A 23,035-nucleotide genomic window follows, 5' to 3' on the forward strand; every position below is an offset into this window, starting at 1 on the left:
AACAGCATGAACAAATCTCCTAGCTTTAATTTATGCAATATGGTTGACTGTATATTCTATTTTTTTTTAATTTCCTATGCTATATGGTTTTGGCTTTGTAAATAATGTTTAATAGAGCTAGAAGCATACAGTAGTTCTTTGACAACAATGTATTTAAGGCTATTCCCTGTGAGAAGATTTCTGGAGGCCTTGTCTCCAAAAGAAAAGCAGATGGTTATAGATGGTGTTATTTGGACAGAATGGAAAATGCTTGAACCTCAAGTGAGCAGTATTGCCTAAAACAGAGGTTCTCAAACTGTGGTCCACGGATAGTTTCCTCTAAGGTGTGCACCTGGGCGTCCGCACACGAGAGAATGAAGGGCCATGCAGGCATGGCTCCACTAATAAGGTGCCTGGACCTTGGAGAAGACGCACATGTAAGGTCAGGTGGTAGCCTTGGGAATAGGCAGTAGGTGGGAGGGAGCAGTGGGGTGAGAAGAGGGGGTAGGGGGAATTTGGGATATACAGGGCTGCGGCGACCAGAGAAAGAGATGACTTTCCCCAGCTCCAGGGCTGTGGGCTGCCGGGGAGAGGCGGCCCTCCTTCCCAGCCCCAGCTCGGGAGCTGCTGCGGTGAGGAAAAGAGGGTACATCCATCACATTAGAAAGGTAAAACTACTGATATGAAAATATGAGTTGTGTGCTTTTATTTGTAGAACAGGGGTAGGCAACCTATCGCATGCGTGCCGAAGGCGGCACGAGAGCTGATTTTCAGTGGCACTCTCACTGCCCGGGTCCTGGCCACCAGTCCAGGAAGCTGAAAGGTTGCTGACCCCTGTTGTAGAACAAAAAAAGTTAATTATTACTAAGGTTTTTTTTATATAGTGCTTTTATCCAAAAGTCAGTTAATGGTACAAACAGCATTTGGAAAGATCATTAAGTGGTCCGCCGAGACCCTCAGCAATTTTCAAGTGGTCTGTGGGGAAAAAAAAAGTTTGAGAACCACTGGCCTAGAAGGCCAGGTGTAATTAGAGTAGCCTCAATGCTTGATTTATGCCAGGGCTTGCTAGGGCTGAGGTCCTGCACCTGTAGGCTTGGCAGTTCATAGCCCCTGTGATTAAATAAAGGGCAGGGTAGCTCCCTTTGATGGACACCCAGCCAGCCAGTTAGCTGTAAAATCCTTCTTGGTAGCTGTTCTCTACTTGCTTTACCTGTACAGGGTTAAAAAGTCCCCCAGGTAAAGAAAAGAAAGTGGGCACCTGACCAAAAGAGCCAATGGGAAGGCTAGAACTTTAAAAACGGGGGAGGGGGGGGGAAACTTTCCCTTTGTCTGTGGTTGTTCTCTCTGGGCTGAAGAGATGGGGCACCAGGAATGCTCTGTAAAGTTTGAAACCAGATATGAAAATCTTCAGATCATATCTAGAACTATTTTTAACAACCCAAGTATGTAAGTAAATTAGGAATGTTTAGAAAGACGTGATTAGGTTTATTTCTGTTTATATTTAAGGCTTGTGTATTCCTCTGTGCTAACCCCAGATGCTTTTGTTTGCTTGTAACCTTTAAGCTAAAGTGGGGGCCCGCAAGGATTCTAAAAATTAATACTTGGCACTCCAGGCTTGTAATAAACTCTCAAGGTTACGGCTTTTCTCTGACCTTGGCTTGGTAAGCGCTGCCACCACCCAAATGCAAAAAACTCCTTTGGACCCAGGAAGGAGCACTTGGGAATTCCTCCCAGTGGGGTACCCTCAAGCCCTTTTACCACCCTCCTCTGGGGAAGAGCTGAGAAAGAAAACAAAGAAAATTAGCTGTTGCCACCAGCTAATCAAACAGCATATGCATAAACCTCTTAGGACATCCAAAATCCAATCCTGTTCTTAAAAAAAGTAAATTTTATTAACAACAAAAAGGAAGAAAATAAATCTGGAATTTAGACTTTTGTTAGATTTTAAAAGAACAATTCCAAAAAATTAATCGCCCAAAATAGCTTTCTTGGGGGTTCAGCTTAAAGGTTACACACAAACAAAAGCGTAGGCTTGCTGCATCAGTTATGATTGTAAAAAAAAAAAAAAAAAAGAAAATTGCTTGTGCCCCAGCACCTCTTCCATTACAAATTAAGAATTACTAGCCTGGTGTATATGGTGCTTCAACATAATCCCGATGGTAGCATCTGCTGCCTATGGTCATCTGCTTTTTGCCCTCCTTCCCTCCCCCTCCCCAAATTGAGAGTGCCTAAAGGGCAGGTGACAGAAAACTACCTTCTTTCCCTCAGGTTCAGTACTCACTGTGTGCATGAGGTCTTGGTGGCACACGATGGCAGTATTTACAAGTCTTTGTGCCAGGCAATTTGACCCTACCAGTGTTCTCTTTAAATCTAGGGTTCCTTAGGCGCCATTCAATCTTTTGTTCCACTGAGAAGTACTTAAAAGTAAAGCAAAACAAAACCACAGGCAGACTTTATTAAGTCTGTATTTCATCTGAAATGTTGAGTTCTTAAGGGCCATTACGTAAATCTGGATAAAATATTCTGCTTAAGGCTTGTTCTGTAAAGTGTGGTCTTCTTTTTTCAGTGCATTTTTAGGTTTATTATTTAAACACTTCAGATTATTTTTATACAGTGTATGTATTGGAGTGATGCATCTTTATGATGATTTGATGCTTGTAAAATCCAAAGAAGTAAGTAGTCAATACAAATGTAGAATTATCTCAGTAAGAACTGTACAACTTTCTCTTCTTGGGGTCTACATTTGCCTTGTTGCACATAACAATTTAATTTCAGCTTTCATTGGAACTGTGTATGTACAAAAAGGCAAAATTTACCTCAGTTATGGCGGAGGGGTTTGTTTCTGAAAGCTCCATCTGCTGCTTTGTGTGCTGAAAATGTTTAATGTTCTCTTGAAAACAATTGTGGTGATTTAATTCAGTAAACAATTTTCCTGTATAGTTAACTGTTGTAACAGTGCTCTTTTGCATATCTGAAGTGATGCTGTGTCTGGCGGAATAGGAGTTCTCGTGTTTGTCTCCCACCTCTTTATTCCTCACCCACCTTTTTTTTACTTCTGCTGAACCACATCTCTTTATTCAACAAAAATAGTTTCATTTTATTTGTTTAAAAATCTAGATAAGGAGTTTATTTCCTGGTTACTGATAATATTGTGAATACTACTGTGGAGGACACACATGTACATACAAATATATAATTGATTCCAGTAAAAAGGCCGACAATATAGCCTCCTGTCTTCCAGACCAGTATTGACAATGTACATTAATATGGTTTTAACATGTAGAGAAATTTTGTTATATGTGTTGTGATGTGGCAGTAGTGATGCTGTATTTAAGGGCCTCTTAAAATTTTTCAGGAATACATACCTTGGCTAGCTTAATTCCATATTGGCTGAAATAAGACATAAAGACCCTCTCTTCCATATTTGTTAATATTTTTCCTAATTTGATATTTTAGACCTAAGAACCGTTTTGACAGAGTTTAAGCTGTTCAGCAAGGGGCGCTCTAATGGATGACGGAGAATTTCCTACAAATGATCAACTGATAGACTTAAAGGACGGACTTCATGCTGGTGACAGTGTGGGAAATGTGGGAACTCGTTTGGCTTCTTCATCTGATGAAAATGAAAATCAACTTGATGGTGACAGGAGTGAGGTCCTGACCAGCAGTGACAGTGCAATGGGAATGCATGAAAAGGTTGAGCAGGACAATATCAATAATAATGAAAATGTGGACAGTGGAGACTGTACACCAAGCTGCAAAGAAGTTGAGACTGAGAAGAACTCTGAAAGTTTCCATATGGACATTCATAGAGAGGAAAAGCCTGTTCTAGAAAAATGGACAGATGGAAAAATAAGTCCAACTTGCAAAAAAGACTCCGTTAGAAAATCTACAGGTACTTTCAAAAATTATATATTCTTGTTCGTTTTGTTTTGAATAATGAAGCTCTGGTTCTATTCCATGAGTCAGTCATATTTACAGCTAATGTACACACTTGTTCTTTAATTTCAACAATTTTCAGTAAAATGGTATTATTTATTGACATGCTGACAATAGTAAACCAGATACAAAATTCAGAGCTCAAAATCTAAACTAGTGAGAGACAGTAAACAGTATACACTGGGGAAATGAATGAATGGATAAATTACTGACTGAATTTCTGCCTGAAGTCTTGATCATTTGTGTGTTCAAAGGCAAGATTTTGGTGTCCTATTAAGGCATCAACATTTGAAAACTTGGCTTCAGTCACAAAATATCTTGATCTTGGACTTCTATTACCAGAATTTACTTAGGTTTCCCAAGCTAAATAAATACTTCTACTACATACATCTTGAGTAACACACTGTCCATAAAATGTGTGTAAAGCTGCTGCCAAGTTTTTAGATAGTTTAAAGATCTACAGTTAAATTTGGAAGAGTGAATTATACAAAGTGATTAAGTGATAATTTTAAGTGATAATTTTAAAAATACTTTTCTATTACATGTTCTGCTTGTTTGAAATGTTCCTTCACTTTGTGAAAATATGTTTGTGTTGATATTGATTTTACCATGTCAGGTTTTATACTTTTTGTACTGTTGCAAAATATACTGGTGAATACAGTACGTTTTGTTTTAACCTCATTGGTATCTTGGAGGATTGTTTAAAGGTCATTGGGTAGGATTCAGTGATGCGCAGGCTGATTTTTTTTCTACAATTTTTTTTTCTCTTTTTGTTGTTGAATTTTTGGGCGCTCGGCTGAGAATTAACAGCTAAACTGACTAGCCATGTACAATAGCAGGCATTTTCAAAGTTACTTTTTTCATCTTGCCCCACCAAAGCTACCCACTAAATAATCATTTTGTTTTTCCCTAGAAATATATGTTTTCAAACTAAGGCTTTACCAAGGCTTTACATTCTGGTGGGTGGTTTTATAACACGTCATTCGCTGTGCCCAAGAATTGTTGCCAGTGTTTTGTAACATTTTCCTTGAAAGATTTTTCAAATAAACCAGGTAGGGTGGAGGAGGAGGAGAACTGTGGTCTGCCAGTAAGGTTGGGTGTGCATTTTGGTGAATTTCCAGTTGTTTTCATATTAGTATCCTAATTCAAGGCCTAAGGAGATTTATAGTTTGGATAAACATCTAGAAGTCTGGATATTTATCTGAACTTATGGAAACTTCCCCATATGAAAGTCTATGGTCCTCTCCCACTCCCATCCTCCCTCCCTACTTGAAAGAAACACTCCAACAATAGCCTCTCACTACTTATAGTTGTTTCCTTAAGGAAAATGTCCTCCTCCATAGTGTTTATGCCAGTTCATCTTCAGGATGCCTTCCTTTGTGGCAATGGGGGAGACATCATAAAGCTTGGATTTGAGACATTTTGGTTCAATAATACATCTGAAGACAAATGAGCACAAAATGCATGCAGAGAAGAATATATTTTAAAGCATGAGTGCCTTCAAAATAATTGTCAGATATAAGATCTTAAATCCATACAAGTGTAAACAAATCAGAAGCTGATGATTTTAGAATTAAGTTAACTTGAGTGTAGAATGTGTTTTGACAGATGGACTCTAGTGTTAACATTTCTATTTCATCCATATTTGTTTACAGAGATGTGGGCATTAATGATTCTGCCAGGTATGACCCTGAGCAGATCAGTAGTGACTATAGGTCTCTGGGAGTGAGGGTGAAGGAGTCAGGGTCACAAGTGGTGCTCTTGTGCACCCTGTCAGCTGAGGGAAAGGGCCCAGGCAGGGACAGATGCATCATGGAGATGAATGCATGGCTACGCAGATGATGCCAACAAGAGTCCTTTGGTTTTCTTGATCATGGGATGCTGTTCCCTGGAGGAGGACTTCTGGGAAGAGATGGGGTCCATCTGATGAAGGGGAAGAATATTTTGGGACACCAACTCACCAATCTAGTGCAGAGGGCTTTAAACTAGGTTCAAAGGGGGCAGGTGACAAAAACCAACGGGTAAGTATTTAAAAAAAAAAATAATTTACCTTGACAAGGGATTGGAAGTTGGAGAGGAAATGGAAGATTACAGTAGGGTCAGTAGGAGCAACAAGAAGGAAAACATTGGGGAAATCTGCTCAACATTTTAGATGTCAGTACACAAATGTAAGGCATCTGAGGAGTAGACGGAAGAACTGGAAGTCTAAGTACTGTGATAGACCCAGGCCAGTTGGGTACAGCAGAATAGCAGAAGGCAGATGTACTGGCCACTGGATTAACAGTTTTCTGTTTCCTGACTGACCAGAGCAGGGGCTGCTCCAGGCTAATGAGAATACCTGACTCTAATTAACCTGCAAAGAGTCAGGTGAGGCCATTAAGTTAATGTGACCACCTGACTCTAATTAAGGCCCTGCTGATACTGTAAAAAGGGCTCACTCCAGTCAGGCAGGGGAGAGTCAGGGAGCCAGAGGAGAGGAAGTGCAGCTGAAGTGCTGGTTACTGAAGACACCCTCAAACCATCGTTAAGGGAGCCCTAAGGTAAGGGTGAAGAAGGGAGAAGCAGGAGAGCTGTGGGGAAGTGGCCCAGGGAAATGTAGCAGCTCTGGCAGTGAAAGGTTGGCTGCCAACAGCTGCTACCATTAGGGTCCCTGGGCGGGAACCCGGAGTAGAGGGCGGGCCCGGGTTCCCCCCAACTCACCACTACAGGAACATCTCCTGGGAGGGGAAGTCAGGCCCCTGTCAGGACAGGAGGCTAAACTGTTCTGAAATAAGCTCCCAGGGACAACAGAGATTGTGGGAGTTCTCTCACCAACCTCCTTGCAGGCCTATGATGAAAAGGGCTCAGTAGACTGTAACCCTGGCCCTAGAGAGAGAAGGCTACGTGGAGGGTCACAGTGAGCCACTGAGGCTAGCATAAACCACCTAAAAGTGCAGGACCCACGGGAGCAAGGTCAGAGCTCTGCCACAGTACACAAGCTAAATTATGACTTAATTGCTATCACAGAGACTTGGTGGGATAAATCTCATGGCTGGAATATTGGCATAGAGGGAGAGAGCTTGTTCAGGAAGGACAGGCAGGGAAAAAAGGAGCAGTTGTTACATTATACATCAACAATATATACACTTCTTCTGAAGTCCAGGAGGAGGTGGGATGCAACCCAGTTGAAAGTCTCTGGATGAAGACAGAAGGTGGAAAAAACAGGAGTGATGTCATGGTATGGGTCTATTGTAGACAACCAAATCAAGAAGAAGAGGTGATGAGGAATTTCTAGACCAAATAATAGAAATATCCAAAACACAAGACGTGGTAGTAATGCAGGATTTCAAATACCTAGATATCTGTTGGAAAAGTAATATGGGAAAACACAGTAAGTTCTTGGAATGTGTTGGGAACAACTTCTTGTTTCAGAAGGTGGAGGAAGTAAATGGGGAGGCAGCCATTTAAGACTTGATTCTGACCAACAAAGAGGAGTTGGTTACAAATCTAAAGATAGACGGCAGCTTTGGTGAAAGTGATCGTGAAATGAGAGATTTCATCATCTAAGGCAGGGGTAGGCAACCTAAGGCATGGGTGCCGAAGTCGGCACGTGAGCTGATTTTCAGTGGCACTCACACTGCCTGGGTCATGGCCACCAGTCTGGGGGGCTCTGCATTTTAATTTAATTTTAAATGAAGTCTTAAACATTTTAAAGCCTTATTTACTTTACATACAACAATAGTTTAATTATCTATAAGTCTATAATATAAAGAGATCTTCTAAAAACGTTAAAATGTATTACTGGCATGTGAAACCTTAAATTAGAGTGAATAAATGAAGATTTGGCACACCACTTCTGAAAAGTTGCTGACCCCTGTTCTAATGTTTTTTCAGTATTAACATTTGATAGCCATGCCTGGACTGTTAAATGTAGGCAATCAGAGACTTTCCCCAATTTAACAGAATCACTATAAACAACATGTCAGCATAATGTAAAGATGCTCACTCTGCATCTTGGTAACTCCTTGTTAAACAGAGAGATCCAATAATTTAATGTTTCTCTAAACAAAAGCTCACTGTTGTAACGAATGTTGTATTATGTCTGATATTTAGATGGCCAAGATTTGTAAACTTGTTAAAATTTTCTAAACAAACAAATAATTAAAGAGCTCCTTCAGTCATATTGGCCTCTTACTATTTTCTTCACATCAGGATAGTTTGCTGTTGTTGAAAAACAATATTTAGAGTACAACTGCCAAATCTCCCAAATTCCTTTTCCCCTCTTAGGTTTTCTTCCCATGGGATCTACTAGTTCTCTCAGTTTGTTAAACTCTGCTTTTTTAAATCCACTGTCTTTATTCTGCTGCTCTTACTCCTTCCTTCCCTTATATCAGGGGTCAGCAGCCTTTCAGAAGTGGTGTGCTGAGTCTTCATTTATTCACTCTAATTGAAGGTTTCACGTGCCAGTAATACATTTTAACGTTTTTAGAAGGTCTCTTTCTATAAGTCTATAATATATAACTAAACTATTGTTGTATGTAAAGTAAATAAGGTTTTTAAAAATGTTGAAGAAGCTTCATTTAAAATTAAATTAAAATGCAGTGCCCCCTGGATCAGTGGCCAGGACCTGGGCAGTGTGAGTGCCACTGAAAATCAGCTCGCGTGCCGTGTGATAGGTTGCCTACCCCTGCACTACTGCTTTAAGCTGGCTGTCTTGTAGTACCATAAAATATTTGGAACAGTTAGTCCACTCTGTTTAAATGGGTCTGTTCAAAGTATCTGCATTTACTCTTGGTCTTCTCTTATTCTGTGTAGTCTAACAACATCCCTTGTGTTCCACATCAGGAACATTTTTATTATTTGAAAATCCAACAGAAATCCTACAAAAGGTGGAAACATGGAAAAATTGCTAAGAGTGAGTACCAAAGAATAGCACAAACATGTAGAGATAAAATCAGAAAGTCTAAGGCGTAACATGAGTTACATCTAGCCATGGATATAAAAGGCAATAAGAAGAGGTTTTATAAATACCTTAGGAGCAAGAGTCAGACAAAGGAAAGTGTAGGTCCGCTATTTATCAGGGAAGGAGAGCTAATAATGGACAACACCAAGAGCTGAGATGTTTAATGCCTCTCTTGCCTCAGTCTTTACTAAAAAAGTTAATTGTGACTTAGTACTTAATATAGGGGTGGGCAAATTACAGGCTGCTTCTGGCCTGTCAAACATTTTAATCCGGCCCTCGAGCTCCCACCACGGAGCAGGTTCGGTGGCTTGCCCTTCTCTGGTGTTCCAGCCCGGGAGCGGGGTAGGGGGGCTTTCTGCGCAGCATGTCCCCTCTCCGGCTCCTATGGATAGGTGCAGCCAGCCCAGGGGGCTCCACACGCATGCTGCCCACACCCCAAGCACTGCCCCCCACAGCTGCGGGGGGTGGTGGCTGCAGACGGGGCAGCACGTAGAGCCACCGGGCCACACCGCTGCATAGGAGCCGAAGGGGGGGACGTGCCGCTGCTTCCAGGTAAGTGCCGCTGCTTGAGGTAAGTGCCACCTGGAGCCTGCACCCCTGATCCTCCCCCACCACCACGTGCATCTCAACCCCCTGCCCCCAGCTCTGATCTCACTCCTGCCCTCCGAACCCCTCGGTCGCAGCGCACCCTCCTGCACCCCAAAGCCTTCATCCCCAGCTCCACCCAAGAGCCCACACCCCCAGCCGGAGCTCTCAACACCCCCCACCCCTGCATCCGTACCCCCTGCCACAGCCTGGAGCCTCCTCCCATACCCTGAACTCCTTACTTCTGGCTCCACCCCAGAGCCCATACCCCAGCCCCCAATTTCATGAGCATTCATGGCCCGCCATACAATTTCCATACCCAGATGTGGCCCTCAGGTCAAAAAGTTTGCCCACCCCTGGCTTAACACAATTAATCTTAACAACAAGGGGAAAGAAACACAAATCAGAATAGGGGAAGAACAGGTTAAATAATATTTATAAAGTTAGATGTATTTCAGTCAGCAGGGCCTGACAGAATGTATGCTAAGAGTACTTAAGGAACTAGCTGAAGCAATCTCAGAACCATTAGTGATTATCTTCAATACCTCATGGAGGACTGGTGAAATCGCAGAGAAATGAAGAATAGCAAATATAATATCTATATTTAAAAGGAGACCAAAGAGGACCCAGGGAATTATGACCAGTGAGCCTAACTTCAATACCTGGAAAGATACTAAAACATTTGTATACACCTAGAGGATAATAGAGTGATAAGTAATAGCCATCGTGGATTTGTCAAGAAGAAATCATAGAAATGTAAGGCTGGAAGGGACCTAGAAAAGTCATCAAGTCCAACTCTCTGCACTGAGGAAGGGCCAAGTAAATTTAGACTCTTTTTGCCAGATATTTGTCTAACCTGTTTTTAAAAACCTCAGATGATAGGGATTCCATAACCTCCCCCGGAAGCCTTATTCCAGTGCTTTAACTAGCCTCACACTTAAGTTTTTCCTTTTAACCTAAATTTTCCTTGCTGCAGGTTAAGCCCATTAGTTTTTGTCCTACCTCCAGTAGATATGGAGAACAATTGATCACCATCCTCTCGTAACAGCCCTTAACATAGTCGAAGACTGTTAACAAGTCCACCCTCAGTTGTCTTTTCTCAAGACTAAACATGCCCAGTTTTTTAAACCATTTATCATCTTTGTAGCTCTACTCTGGACTCTCTCCAGTTTGTCTATATCTTTCCTTAAGTGTGGTGCCCAGAACTGGACACAGTACTCCAGCTGCAGCCTCATCTGAGTAGTAGGACGATTCTCTCCCATGTCTTGGATATGACACTCATGTTAATACACCACAGAATGATATTTAGCATGGGAGCATAATGCAGTAAAATCTTATTCCATGATCAAATTAGTGATAAAAAGCTAAGGGAGCTGTCATTTGATTTGTAAAAATCTACAGAATCATAATTTCAATGGTGTCACCCTCTGCACTGTGACAATGAGAACTGGCTATCCCCCAGCTGGAAATTTTAATAATATGTTCTTGGAAAATGGGTCAAGTTGAGTATCATTCAAAAGCCGTTTCTCCCATGAATATAATGGTACCAAATATGATATTATGGTACCTAGAACAGTTATATAGATGTATATTTGAGAAAATGTTTAAAAATCAATGCTTTTTAAATGATACTTTAACACAGGGATGCATTGCTTTGGTAATCCTAGGGAAGTTAACCTTGACATCTGTGAGTGAAAACATTTATTTATCTAAGTCATCATCAGTGTCATCTCTGTATAGGGCACTGCTGCTAGACATGTCAAACTGATCCTCATCCACACTGCACTCGCACATCCCCATACAAGACAGACTGCTGGCCAAACGTTTGCAGAGTGGTGAGCATCTGGTCTTTGCATATAAGCATTTGATTGCTGAAGGATGGATTTAGGAGTGCATGGTACTTCAGACATAAGTAATGTGATCTGTTTATCCTCCAAGACCCTTTGTGCCCAATAGGGGAGGGTAGTTTTGGATATGCTTGTTCTTCTGGGAGCCATTCCATCGCTGGATAATAGCAGGTATAAATGCACGCTCTACAAGCGTTGTAATGTTGGTCTTCAAATGGTAAACTCAGAGCGTGAATTTATGACCTCATCAGTGACTGTCTCAGCCATTCCGAGCACCTGCAGAGTGAGGAAAAAGGCTTCGGTGACTGAACCAAATGAGTTCCAGTCAGATAGCTTGGTCTTCCAGCCAAACTTTCAGTAGTATCATATCCTGAAAGGACATGGAAGCCTAGCAGTGCATCAGATTTTAATGGACCAAGTGATGGGTACAAATCTCTGACCCCTGTGGAGAACCACTGGATACCACCATCCAGTTTGACAGTGAGCCATTGATAATTACTTGTATATACTTGTTCATAAGCCTAATTTTTTTTAGTAAAAAAGGGAAGCACCAGAGAAGGGGGTCAGCTTATGAAGGGGTATAGAGAGGGAGAGGTGGGACACAGCCCCTCCCCCCAACAGAGGGAGCAAGGGGAGGCAGCACAGCCAGCAGGGAAGAGGCGGGGCCAGAGACTCTCCGCTTCTGGCCATGCTGCTCTGCCCCCAGCCTCCGAAGCAGCTGCAGCTCTGGGGCTGGCAGGCTGTAGCCGTGCCGCTCAGCCCTGCCCCCCAGAGCAGGCTGTGGCCACGCCACCCGGGCACTGGAGCACGCTGTGGCTGTGCCACCCGGCCCAGCCCACTGGAACATGCTGCAGCTGCGCTGCCTGGTCTGGCCTGCCAGAGCATGGTGTGGCTGTGCCGCCCAGCCCGACCCAGCCCGCTGTAACGTGCTGCGACTGCGCCTCCCGGTCTGGCCTGCCGGAGCAGACTGCGGCCACGCTGCCCAGCCTGCCGGAGCAGCCCCAGCCAGGCCAGAGACATCCTCCCCAGCCATCCCCAGGTAAGGTAAGAAGGGATGGGATGGGGAGGTGTGGCGGTCCCGGGCTAGGGGTGGAGTCATGTGGGGGGTGGTCACAGGGGTTACTCCCCTGATGCCCAGCTTCCCCCCCCCCCAAAAAAAATTTCCCCACCAGTTGCTGTCCCGGCCTATCGGGGTAAGCAGCTGGCACCCCGGGACGCTTTGTTTACTTAGGTCTCTAAAAGGTACAAGGCCCAGTTCGTTTATTCCAGTGTGTAAAGCACATGCTAGCTGGGGATGCATATTGTTCCCAGGAAAAAAAAGGGAAAATTACATAATAAAAAAAGAGAGAACTGCAGAGCTTCAAGACTAACTTGTGCTGTACAGGATACTGCAGAACCTGAGAAATCTTGTTTCTCATCTTTTTTCTCTTCAGAGGTGCAAATTCCTGTGACTCCTTCTAAAGTTTTAAAAAGCTTAGTATTTATATTTGGTGTTCAAAGTGTCTTCACTGTGGTGCCAATATAAAAGAGCAAGCCCGTAAAGTATGGCTGATTTCACAAGTTCTGGTGCGCAAGGTGTGCAAGTCTGCTACATTTTAGAAATGCAGTTCTACTCTGAAAAGTAGCAATGTAAGTATTCAGAGTCATAGCTGCTTATTTTATTTAATATATTTGTAAAGCTTACTATTTCTGCTAGCCCTGAAGAACCAACACAATTACAATAATGTGAGCTGGATTCTGTTGCTTCCTGTATAGCGACAGAATTGTTTACTTAGGGCTCTGCAAACTCAGTGGAAACTACAGGTTGCTCATGTGTCCCTGAGGCTAGAATTTGGCTTGCAGAACCTATATTGCTGATAACAATGCGTGCAGGGTTGGCAGTTAGAAAAAGAAGCATCTTTTTTCATTTAATTCAAGCACATTTGATCTAGAAATCATTGAGGCATAATAAACATGGAACTCCTTGATGTTACTTGTGCGGTCTCCTTCTGGTAAAGAACAGCTCATTGAAAATGACAATAAAATAAAAGGAATTCTTTAAATTTAAGGATTTTTTTACAAGAATTCATCTACCTGTATTAGTGTTCAGTATTGTGGTTATAGTAATAAATATGCTTTGACATATCAGTTCAGGAGTTGACACTTTGTTTTCAACCACTAGTCCATGACTGTATCAAGTCCTGGACCTTAGACTGGTGTAATTTTCATTCCCTGTATTGAAATTAATCCTCTTATATGTAAAGATATGTATCGTATATTAAGGTATTATGAAATTTTCACTGTCATTTTGCAGTTTCTCATTTAATATTCATGACATCATCCAGTGAGGTGAAAAATTAAGTTTATGGATAGTGAAATTGAGATCTATGCAGTTTTTAATCAATTTCCATTTCTGTTTCTTCTCAAACATGAAAAGGAAACTGCCCTGAGGCTGATTCCCGAGTGTTATTAACAGTGATGAAATTGGGAAATGATGTCTGACATTGAAGTGTGTTGCTGCAAATTTATCATTATCTGGATCTAAAGTGGCATCAGATATACAGAATATACATTCTGGACCTCATAATCTGTCATAGGGATGTACAGGTGTTCATTTTGTTTATCAGGGAACGCTTTAACTCAATTCTTTTGTCATATGATTCTATAAGTACTGTATGTTCTCTCCTCATACCAGGGACCCCCAAGCTTTTCTGGGTCTCCCCTCATCTCTCCCATTCACCTCAACCATTGTGTCCCCAAATCTCATGACTTGTTCTTCTTGCTTGGAAGAGCTAGGTAGCTGAGGATATGTCTAGACTGCAATTAGACACCCACAGCTGGTCCATGCCAGCTGACTCAGGCTGGCGGGGCTCAGGCTAAGGGGCTGTTTAATTGTGGTGTAGATGTTCAGGCTCAAGCTGCAGTCCACCATCTGGGACCCTCCTATCTCCATGACCCCCATAACTAAATTGTATCTTTGGTCATGGCAAATCTCATCACTTTTCACTTACAAGAAAATGGTGGTATCCTGAGCATCAGGTTGTTGCTTTCCCTAATCTGATAGTGGGGAAACACTTTTCTGGATGCTGGTGGGGAGGAAGAAATGAAAACCCTACAATATATGTAACTAACAAAGCTGTTCCCATTCTTCATCACATTCACTTGTTAGTGTGGGGTATCCGTGTTTCCCTGTCCTTCATCTGTTTGTGACTTTAGAGTGTAAACTCTTAGCAATTGTCTCTTTTCTGTGTTTGTACGGCACCCAGCACAATGGGGCCCCAATCCTTTAGGTGCCCTCATAATATAAATCCTTACCTCTACTAATACTGAATTCATATATCAGTGTTTGATAATCACTAAGCACTGTAGTGTTGATAAGCAGCTTTCATGTTCTACAACAGTTAGACTGAGAAACAGCCCCGTAGTGAATATAATACTGAAAAATTAAAAGTATTATGAGCTAGCTATCCTTACATAGAATCATGACGTTAGATTATATCTGCTCACTTTCCAGAAGCTTCTTGATTCTGTCAAACCAAGCCTTCCCTAACAATTCACAGCTCCATGTACTTTGCCCCTCTTGTTAATATCCAGTTAGAGTTGATTCCACCCACTAATCTTTCCAATATGTAGAATATTAATGTAAATACTTCAAAGTGACAGTTTTTAAAAATGAACAAAAAATTCACAAGAAATACAAAATGAACAAAATCCTGTGGTTTTTTTTTCACAACCCTCCTTAGGATTTTAAGGAGAAAAAGTCAAAGGTGCAGAAGAAGAGGTGAGGAAAGGAGCAAGACTTAATCAAATAAGTGGAGTGGAGTGGTTTAGCAAGGAAGACTGCAGGGCATGAGAAGAAATGTGTCGTGAGAAATTCTGTGTGGTTCATGGACTTCCTTTAGATGCATTCAGGGGTAGAGTGGGAATAACGGAAGTGAATGCAAGGAGTGAGCCAGCGCTGGGAGGTTATGAGTAGAGGCCCTGAAGTTGATTAAGGTGAAGGTAGCAAGTGAAGATGTAGGAGTTGCGGACATGAGAGAAGTTTGAGAGGCTGATGGCTTAGAGGTCATAAAAAGATCATGAGAGGGTGGAGGACAAGTGGGGGAAATGCAGTACTGAAGGAAATGAGATGGTTCTCTGAAAGGGAATTAGGCAAGCAAGAGCACAAATCTGGGTCAAGATCAGACCAAGAGAGTGACTATCATGGTGGATGTGGGGAGTCAAATCACAGCTGCAGGTGATGAGATGGTAATGATTCCTAGTGTTTTCTAACTAGGACCAGATTTAAATTGATCCTTAAAGACTCAGGTGGTAACATGCAATCTTCTAGCAATCCACTTGTAAAGCAAAATATTCCTCTTAAACTAAATCCTCTAGATGAGCTTCATCTCAGTTTTTAATGTCATAAAAATAAGATCTGGCTGTAGCAACAGCCGTAATTGTTATTTCACAAGATAGAAATTCTTCATTCTTCTTCGAGTGATTGCTCCTATGCATTCCAGTCAGGTGTGCGCGCCGCGCGTGCACGGCATCTCGGAACTTTTTTACCCTAGCAACTCCGGCGGGCCGGCTGGGCGCCCCCTGGAGTGGCGCCGCTATGGCGCTGAATATATACCCGAGCCGGCCCGTCCGCTCCTCAGTTCCTCACCGCCCGTGACGGCCAGTTGGAACTGTGGAGTGCTCTCTGTCCTCCACAACCCTAGCTCTAGCTTCTTGTTTGTACATAGTTAGTTTAGTGATTAGTTTTTACAGTTTGTTAGTTAGATAGTTAGTGTTAGATAAGGTAAAAGGGGGGGGTTTCCCCCTTTGCCTTCCCCGGTGCGGGCTCATGCCCAAGGCACCGGGCTTTAAGCCCTGCGCAGCGTGCCAGAGGCCTATGCCTGTCGGAGACCCGCACGACGCCTGCCTCCGTTGCCTGGGCGAAGGACATAGAACAGATAAGTGTTCGCTCTGTTCCACCTTCAAACTGCGAACTCGAAAAGAGCGGGATATCCGCTTAAAGCAGCTCCTGATGGAAGCGTCACTCCAGCCTCCGGCACCGTCCGCGCCGGCACCGCAAGCTTCCTCGGTCCAGAGCGCACTGGCGGCACCGAGCCGCACAGGCTCCGCGGCACCACAGCCTCAGAAAGCGGCTACGAAGTCCCGGCACCGCTCGCTTTCGCCTTCGAAGAGACATAAGCTGGCGAAGGCGCTTGCTCAGGCCCGCGCTGAGGACTCGGCGAAAACGGTTGCGCCACCTGCGGCCCCCGCGGTGACCGTGCACAAGTTGTGCACCGGGCCTTTGACTCCGGTGCCGCAAGGCCCGTCGAGTCCAGCACCGCCACGCTGCCCGGTACCGTCCGTGGTTGAGCCCCGGCTGCCTTCGACGCCAGAGACATTCTCTGAGGCGCGTGAGCTGATTCAGCTCATAGAGGCACCGAGCCTCCGGCCCCCGGCACCGCCGGTGCGGGCTGTCGTGTCGGCGGGAAAGCTGGCCAGAATGACCCGGCCGCCCTCTCTGGACAGGCGACATGGACGGCACACCCGGTCCCGGTCACGTTCCCGGTCCCATGGCAGATCTCCGTCCCGTCGCTCGCGATCTCGGCACCGCTCGCCATCGCGGTACCGATCGCCGTCGAAACGTCGGTCGCAGTCCCGGTACCGCTCGTCATCGCGGTACCGGTCGTACTCCCGGCGTCGCACGAGGTCCAGGTCGCCATCACGTCGGCACCGGCGGAGGTCTCAGTCCCGACACCGTTCCTGGCACCGCGACTCGCGTGGGCGCTCCCAGCACCGCAGGTCTCAGTCCAGGTCGAGCTCCCGGCACCGGTCGAGCTCCCGGCACCGTGACGGATGTCGCTCCCGGTCGCCATCCCGGTACCGAGCGGAACAGCATCGCTCTTCGCTGACATCCGGGCACGGACTGCCTTATTCGGCGGCGCACTCCGCCAGCGCCTCGGCACCTCCATGGCCATCCCGCCCCGCGTCGGTCGCTTCCGGGACGGAGGGCTACGGACACCTGCCGACCACCCCACAGGGCCATCCTCAGGGGGCACAGCCGTGGGGCTTCTGGGTTCCCTGGGCCTAGTATGAGCCCTCGCGTCCGAACGCAGGGTACCGGAGGCGACACTCAGCCGACCGGCCCCTTCGCCACCAGGCGCGGGTTCCATACCGCCTGAACCCCAGGGGCACGCACAGCCCGACCCTCCTGACGAGCAGGCAGCGGATCCATCTTCGGAGGCGGTCATCCAGGGCTTATCCTCCTCGTCCTCGCCTGACGAAGCGGTGGCCGGAGCGTCGACCAAGGAGCCTCCGCCCATAGACTTGAAGGCGCACCAGGACCTACTTCGCCGCGTGGCGGCGGCTATGGCTCTACCGATAGCGGAGGTCCAGGAGGACGAGGACCCCATCACGAATGTCGTTGGGGCAGAGGTTCCAGTGCGCGTCGCACTGCCATTCGTGCGCACAATTCAAAAGAATGCCACCACACTATGGCAGACGCCTGCGTCCGTCCCTCCTACGGCCCGTGGGGTTGAACGCAAATACTCTGTCCCTCCCACGGGCTATGAGTATCTATATGCTCACCCGACCCCGGACTCGTTGGTCGTCCAATCGGTCAATGATAGGGAGAGGCACGGCCAGCCTGCCCCTGCGCCCAAATCGAAGGACGCGCGGCGTATGGACCTACTAGGCCGTAAGGTCTATTCCGCTGGCGGTCTGCAGATGCGGATCACCAATCAGATGGTCCTCCTCGCCAGGTACGTCTTCGACATTATGGCATCCCTGGCGAAATTTACGGAGCTCCTGCCAACAGCCTCCCGACAAGAGTTTGCGGCGATGTTGGACGAGGGAAGGAGATCATCTAGGTCCTCCATCACGGCCGCCCTCGACGCTGCGGACTCCAGAGCTCGGACCTTGGCCTCCAGCGTGACGATGCGGCGCATCGCCTGGCTGCAGTCCTCCACCCTGCCGCCGGAGGTCCAATACACACTGCAGGACCTGCCTTTTGACACACAGGGTCTTTTTTCCGAGAAGACGGATTCTCGGATCCAGACCCTGAAGGACGGCCGTATTGCAATCCGCACTCTCGGGATGCACACGCCGGCGACGCAGCGCAGGCCCTTCCGGCAGCAGCCCTCCCGGCCCTTCTATCAGCAGCGATATCGGCCATACAATAGCCGGCGACCGGCCCAAAATCGCCGTCGTCCTTCAGGCAACCGGCGTAACCAGGGCCAGGCCTCGTCCAAGGCCCCTCAGGGGGCCAAGCAGGCCTTTTGATGGGATGCTCGAGGACGGCCCATCACTCTCCCTACCGGATCCTTCCCCGTTATTTTACAACCGCCTTTCCCATTTCTTTTCGGCGTGGTCCCAAGTAACATCAGACAACTGGGTGCTTCAAACGGTCCAGTCGGGATACCGCCTGCAATTTGTTTCGCCCACACCTTCCCACCCACCCTCCCTGTCCCTCTTCAGGGAGCCCTCTCACGAGCAAGTCCTCTTACAAGAGGTTCAGACTCTGTTGAGCGTGGGTGCCATAGAAGCAGTGCCTCAAGACAGGCGGGGCAGGGGATTCTATTCCCGTTATTTTCTCATCCCCAAAGCGAAAGGGGGGCTACGTCTTATCCTGGACCTTCGCGAGCTGAACAAGTACCTGCTCAAGCCCAAGTTTCGCATGGTCACCTTGGGGACCATCATTCCCTTTCTGGATCCGGGAGATTGGTTTGCCGCCCTCGACATGAAGGACGCCTACTTCCATGTCGCGATCTATCCTCCCCATCATCGTTACCTCGGGTTTGTGGTCAACAACACCCACTACCAGTTCGCCGTGTTACCGTTCGGACTCTCCACCGCCCCGAGGGTATTTACCAAATGCATGGCGGTAGTGGCCGCAGCCCTCCGACGTTGTCAGATACACGTCTACCCGTATCTCGACGACTGGTTGGTTCGAGCTCAGTCCCGACAACTCGTGATGGACCAGATGACAGAAATCCTGTCTCTCTTTCAGCGACTCGGTCTTCTCATCAACGCCGAGAAGTCCACGTTGATTCCGGCACAGCGAGTGGAGTTCATCGGAGCGGTCCTCGACTCCACGGTGGCCAGGGCCTGTCTCCCTCGCGCTCGACACCAGACGATGGTCTCCATCATCCGGGACCTCGTCACCTTCCCGACCACGACGGTGCGCTCCTGCCTCCGCCTCCTGGGCCACATGGCTTCGTGCACGTATGTCACCGCGTACGCGCGGCTCCACCTCCGCCCGTTCCAGTCTTGGCTCGCGTCGGTGTACCAGCCTCATCGAGACCCCATCGACATGGTGGTCACGGTCACCAGGACGACCCTCGAGTCCCTCCGCTGGTGGCTCGACCCGGAGGTCGTGTGTGCGGGAGTCCCGTTCCATCCTCCTCGCCCATCCGCCACTCTGACCACGGATGCCTCAGCGCTCGGTTGGGGAGCTCACCTGGGCGATCTTCATTCCCAAGGTCTGTGGTCGCCCCAGGAGCTCGCCCTGCACATCAATGTCCGCGAGCTGCGAGCGATCCGTCTGGCCTGTCGCACCTTCTGCACCCGCCTGCAAGGCCGCTGTGTAACAGTGTTCACGGACAATACAACAGCAATGTTCTACGTGAACAAGCAGGGCGGAGCCCGATCCTCCCTCCTCTGCAAGGAGGCGATGCTCCTGTGGGACTTCTGCGTGACCCACTCCATTCACCTGGAAGCGTCCTTTCTTCCGGGAGTGCAGAACACGCTGGCCGACCGTCTCAGCAGGTCGTTCCTCTCCCACGAGTGGTCCCTCCGTCCAGATGTCGTCCACACAATCTTCCGGAGGTGGGGACTTCCCCAAGTAGACCTATTCGCCTCCAGGGAGAACAGGAAGTGCCACCTGTTTTGCTCATACCAGGGTCGCTCGCCAGGCTCCCTGTCGGACGCCTTCCTTTACCCCTGGACGGATCGCCTCCTCTACGTCTTCCCTCCGTTCCCGCTCGTGCACCGAGTGCTCCTGAAGCTTCGGAGGGACAGAGCCCACGTCATACTCGTAGCGCCGGCCTGGCCGAGGCAGCACTGGTACACCCTGCTGCTCGAGCTCTCCGTTCGGGAACCCATCCCCCTTCCGTTGTGGCCGGACTTCATCACCCAGGACTTCGGCAGACTCCGCCATCCGAACCTGCAGTCCCTCCATCTCACAGCTTGGTACCTGAGTGGTTGACCCACGCGGAGAGGGGCTGTTCTGCAGCAGTTCAGCAGGTCCTGCTTGAGAGCAGGAAGCCTTCCACTCGCTCCACTTACCTAGCGAAATGGAAAAGATTCGCACTCTGGTGTTATCAACGAGGTCTCAATCCGTTCGTAGTCCCGGTCCCTACCATCCTGGACTACCTCTGGTACCTTAAGGATCAAGGTCTTGCGGTCTCCTCCTTGAGAGTTCACCTGGCGGCAGTGTCCGCCTTTCGTCCATCCGTGGAAGGTCGGTCCATCTTCTCGAACCAGATGGTTTCCCGCTTCCTCAAAGGCCTGGACCGCTTGTGCCCGCCGGTGCGGCGTCCTACCCCGACATGGGATTTGAACCTCGTGCTGGCCAAGCTGATGGGTCCTCCGTTCGAGCCCTTAGCCACGTGCTCCCTGCTCTACCTCTCTTGGAAGATGGCCTTCCTTGTCGCCATTACATCAGCGAGACGAGTTTCTGAGCTCCGCGCTCTGACGGTTAGCCCGCCATACACCGTCTTCCATGGGGACAAGGTGCAGCTTCGCCCTCATCCGGCCTTCCTCCCGAAGGTAGTGTCAGCTTTCCATCTCAACCAGGAGATCTTCCTCACGGTGTTCTTCCCGAAGCCGCATACCTCGCCTCGGGAGCAACAGCTGCATACCCTCGACGTCCGCAGGGCGCTCGCTTTCTACATCGAGCGGACTAAGCCCTTCCGGCGTTCGCCCCAGCTGTTCGTAGCGGTTGCTGACCGCATGAAAGGCGAGCCGATATCCTCCCAGCGGATTTCCTCCTGGGTCACTGCGTGTATCCGGACCTGCTACGAGCTTGCTCGCGTACCGCCATGCCGCCTCACCGCCCACTCGACGAGGGCGCACGCCTCGTCGGCTGCCTTCCTGGCACACGTTCCGATCCAGGACATCTGTCGAGCGGCCACCTGGTCTTCGGTCCACACCTTCGCCTCCCACTACGCGTTGGTGCAACAGTCTCGAGACGACGCAGCCTTCGGCTCTGCGGTATTACACTCTGCCACGTCTCACTCCGACCCCACCGCCTAGGTAAGGCTTGGGAATCACCTGACTGGAATGCATAGGAGCAATCACTCGAAGAAGAAAAGACGGTTACTCACCGTAGTAACTGTTGTTCTTCGAGATGTGTTGCTCCTATCCATTCCAGACCCGCCCTCCTTCCCCACTGTCGGAGTAGCCGGCAAGAAGGAACTGAGGAGCGGACGGGCCGGCTGGGGTATATATTCAGCGCCATAGCGCCCAGGGGGCGCCCAGCCGGCCCGCCGGAGTTGCTAGGGTAAAAAAGTTCCGAGATGCCGTGCACGCGCGGCGCGCACACCTGACTGGAATGGATAGGAGCAACACATCTCGAAGAACAACAGTTACTACGGTGAGTAACCGTCTTTTGTATTATGTTAGCTATTTATTTACATTGGACATTTATACTGATAAAGGTATCTGTAAAATATTTTATCAACTATAGTATGAACAACTAAATCTAACACGTAGATACTGTATTAAGACAAAAATTTTAACAATCTGTTTGCAAACAATACAGATGATTTTTATTGATATTTCAAGTAAGTCAGTAAGTTCTAGAGTTAACTTGGATAATTTAGGTAGTCTTCATAGTCTGAAACGATTTTTGAAAGGAGCTGTAAGGAGAGAGGAAACTACTGAATATATAACATAGCAGCAGCAGCAGCATGCACCAAAAACGGAGTGTAAGAGAGATGATGTATTTGTGGAGGTCAGATGTGTCAAGTGAAATCTAGTGTTTTTAAAATACTAGAAAGATACACTGAAACTAATAATTTGGAAGAGTCATGTGACCATTTGAATACTCTGCATCAGACCTCTAGAGAAATCTGAGTCAATTTAATTAAGTCATTCTTCCTCTAGAAAGCTTACTAGATTGTGAATGAGAATAGTACTAGAGCCCTGCCGTTTGATTTGTGTGAACGTGCAGGATCCTGAAGAGTTTTTTTGAGAGTTCTAAGCCATGTCATAGGCACATCCGATGTGTTTTTGGGAGCCCAGGACACAAAGTCCTACAATTGGTACAAGTTCACGACATTTGTTTCAATAATCAGCAATGTACATATGATTGAAATAATAGCTCTGTTGTGCTGGGGTGTTCCGTGAGATCTTTCTAGGGAGAAGCCAGATGTGAGTGTGTTTCTTTGGCATGATTGCATTGAGTCAGGGAGACCGTTGCTAAACCAGGGGAGCACTTGCTTCTTTTTCTAAATGGCTGTACCTCTGCATATAACAACTACTTTCCCACAGTACGTTAATCTTACTAATTTTTTTTCACTCTTGGTCATATAAAGTTAAATACATGGGGGTTTCATTTTCCTGTGAGGTTATTCGACCCTAAACTTGCTCTGATTCCAGGGAGCAGAATGAGTGCAGTTCATTTAATTTCAGTCAGCAGCCTAGATTTGAACTGGAAAGAACAGATACTAATTTTTCCCCACTTGACCTGTTAGTCCCCTTGCTTTGAGATTGTTTTCCACAGAGTGACTCTGTGTCGCATAAACATACCTCACACAGCTCTAGTGGTTGTCCAAGAAATAAATCA

At 47.0% G+C, this 23,035-nt stretch overlaps 1 protein-coding gene across 4 annotated transcripts in view; it reads left to right on the forward strand.

Moving 5' to 3' along the window:
• The window catches only part of CNST (consortin, connexin sorting protein), a 108,591-nt gene that overhangs the window by 24,512 nt on the left and 61,044 nt on the right, over positions 1–23,035 (forward strand). For all 4 annotated transcript variants that reach the window (XM_045011578.1, XM_045011579.1, XM_045011582.1 and 1 more), the window contains one exon: positions 3,436–3,874. In XM_045011578.1, the coding sequence (XP_044867513.1) occupies positions 3,487–3,874 (388 nt within the window). In that variant the 5' untranslated portion in view covers positions 3,436–3,486. The remainder of the gene's footprint in view (positions 1–3,435; positions 3,875–23,035) is intronic.

The sequence above is a fragment of the Mauremys mutica genome, chromosome 3 (assembly GCF_020497125.1).
Source record: "Mauremys mutica isolate MM-2020 ecotype Southern chromosome 3, ASM2049712v1, whole genome shotgun sequence".
In the NCBI taxonomy this organism is placed as follows: Eukaryota; Metazoa; Chordata; order Testudines; family Geoemydidae; genus Mauremys; species Mauremys mutica.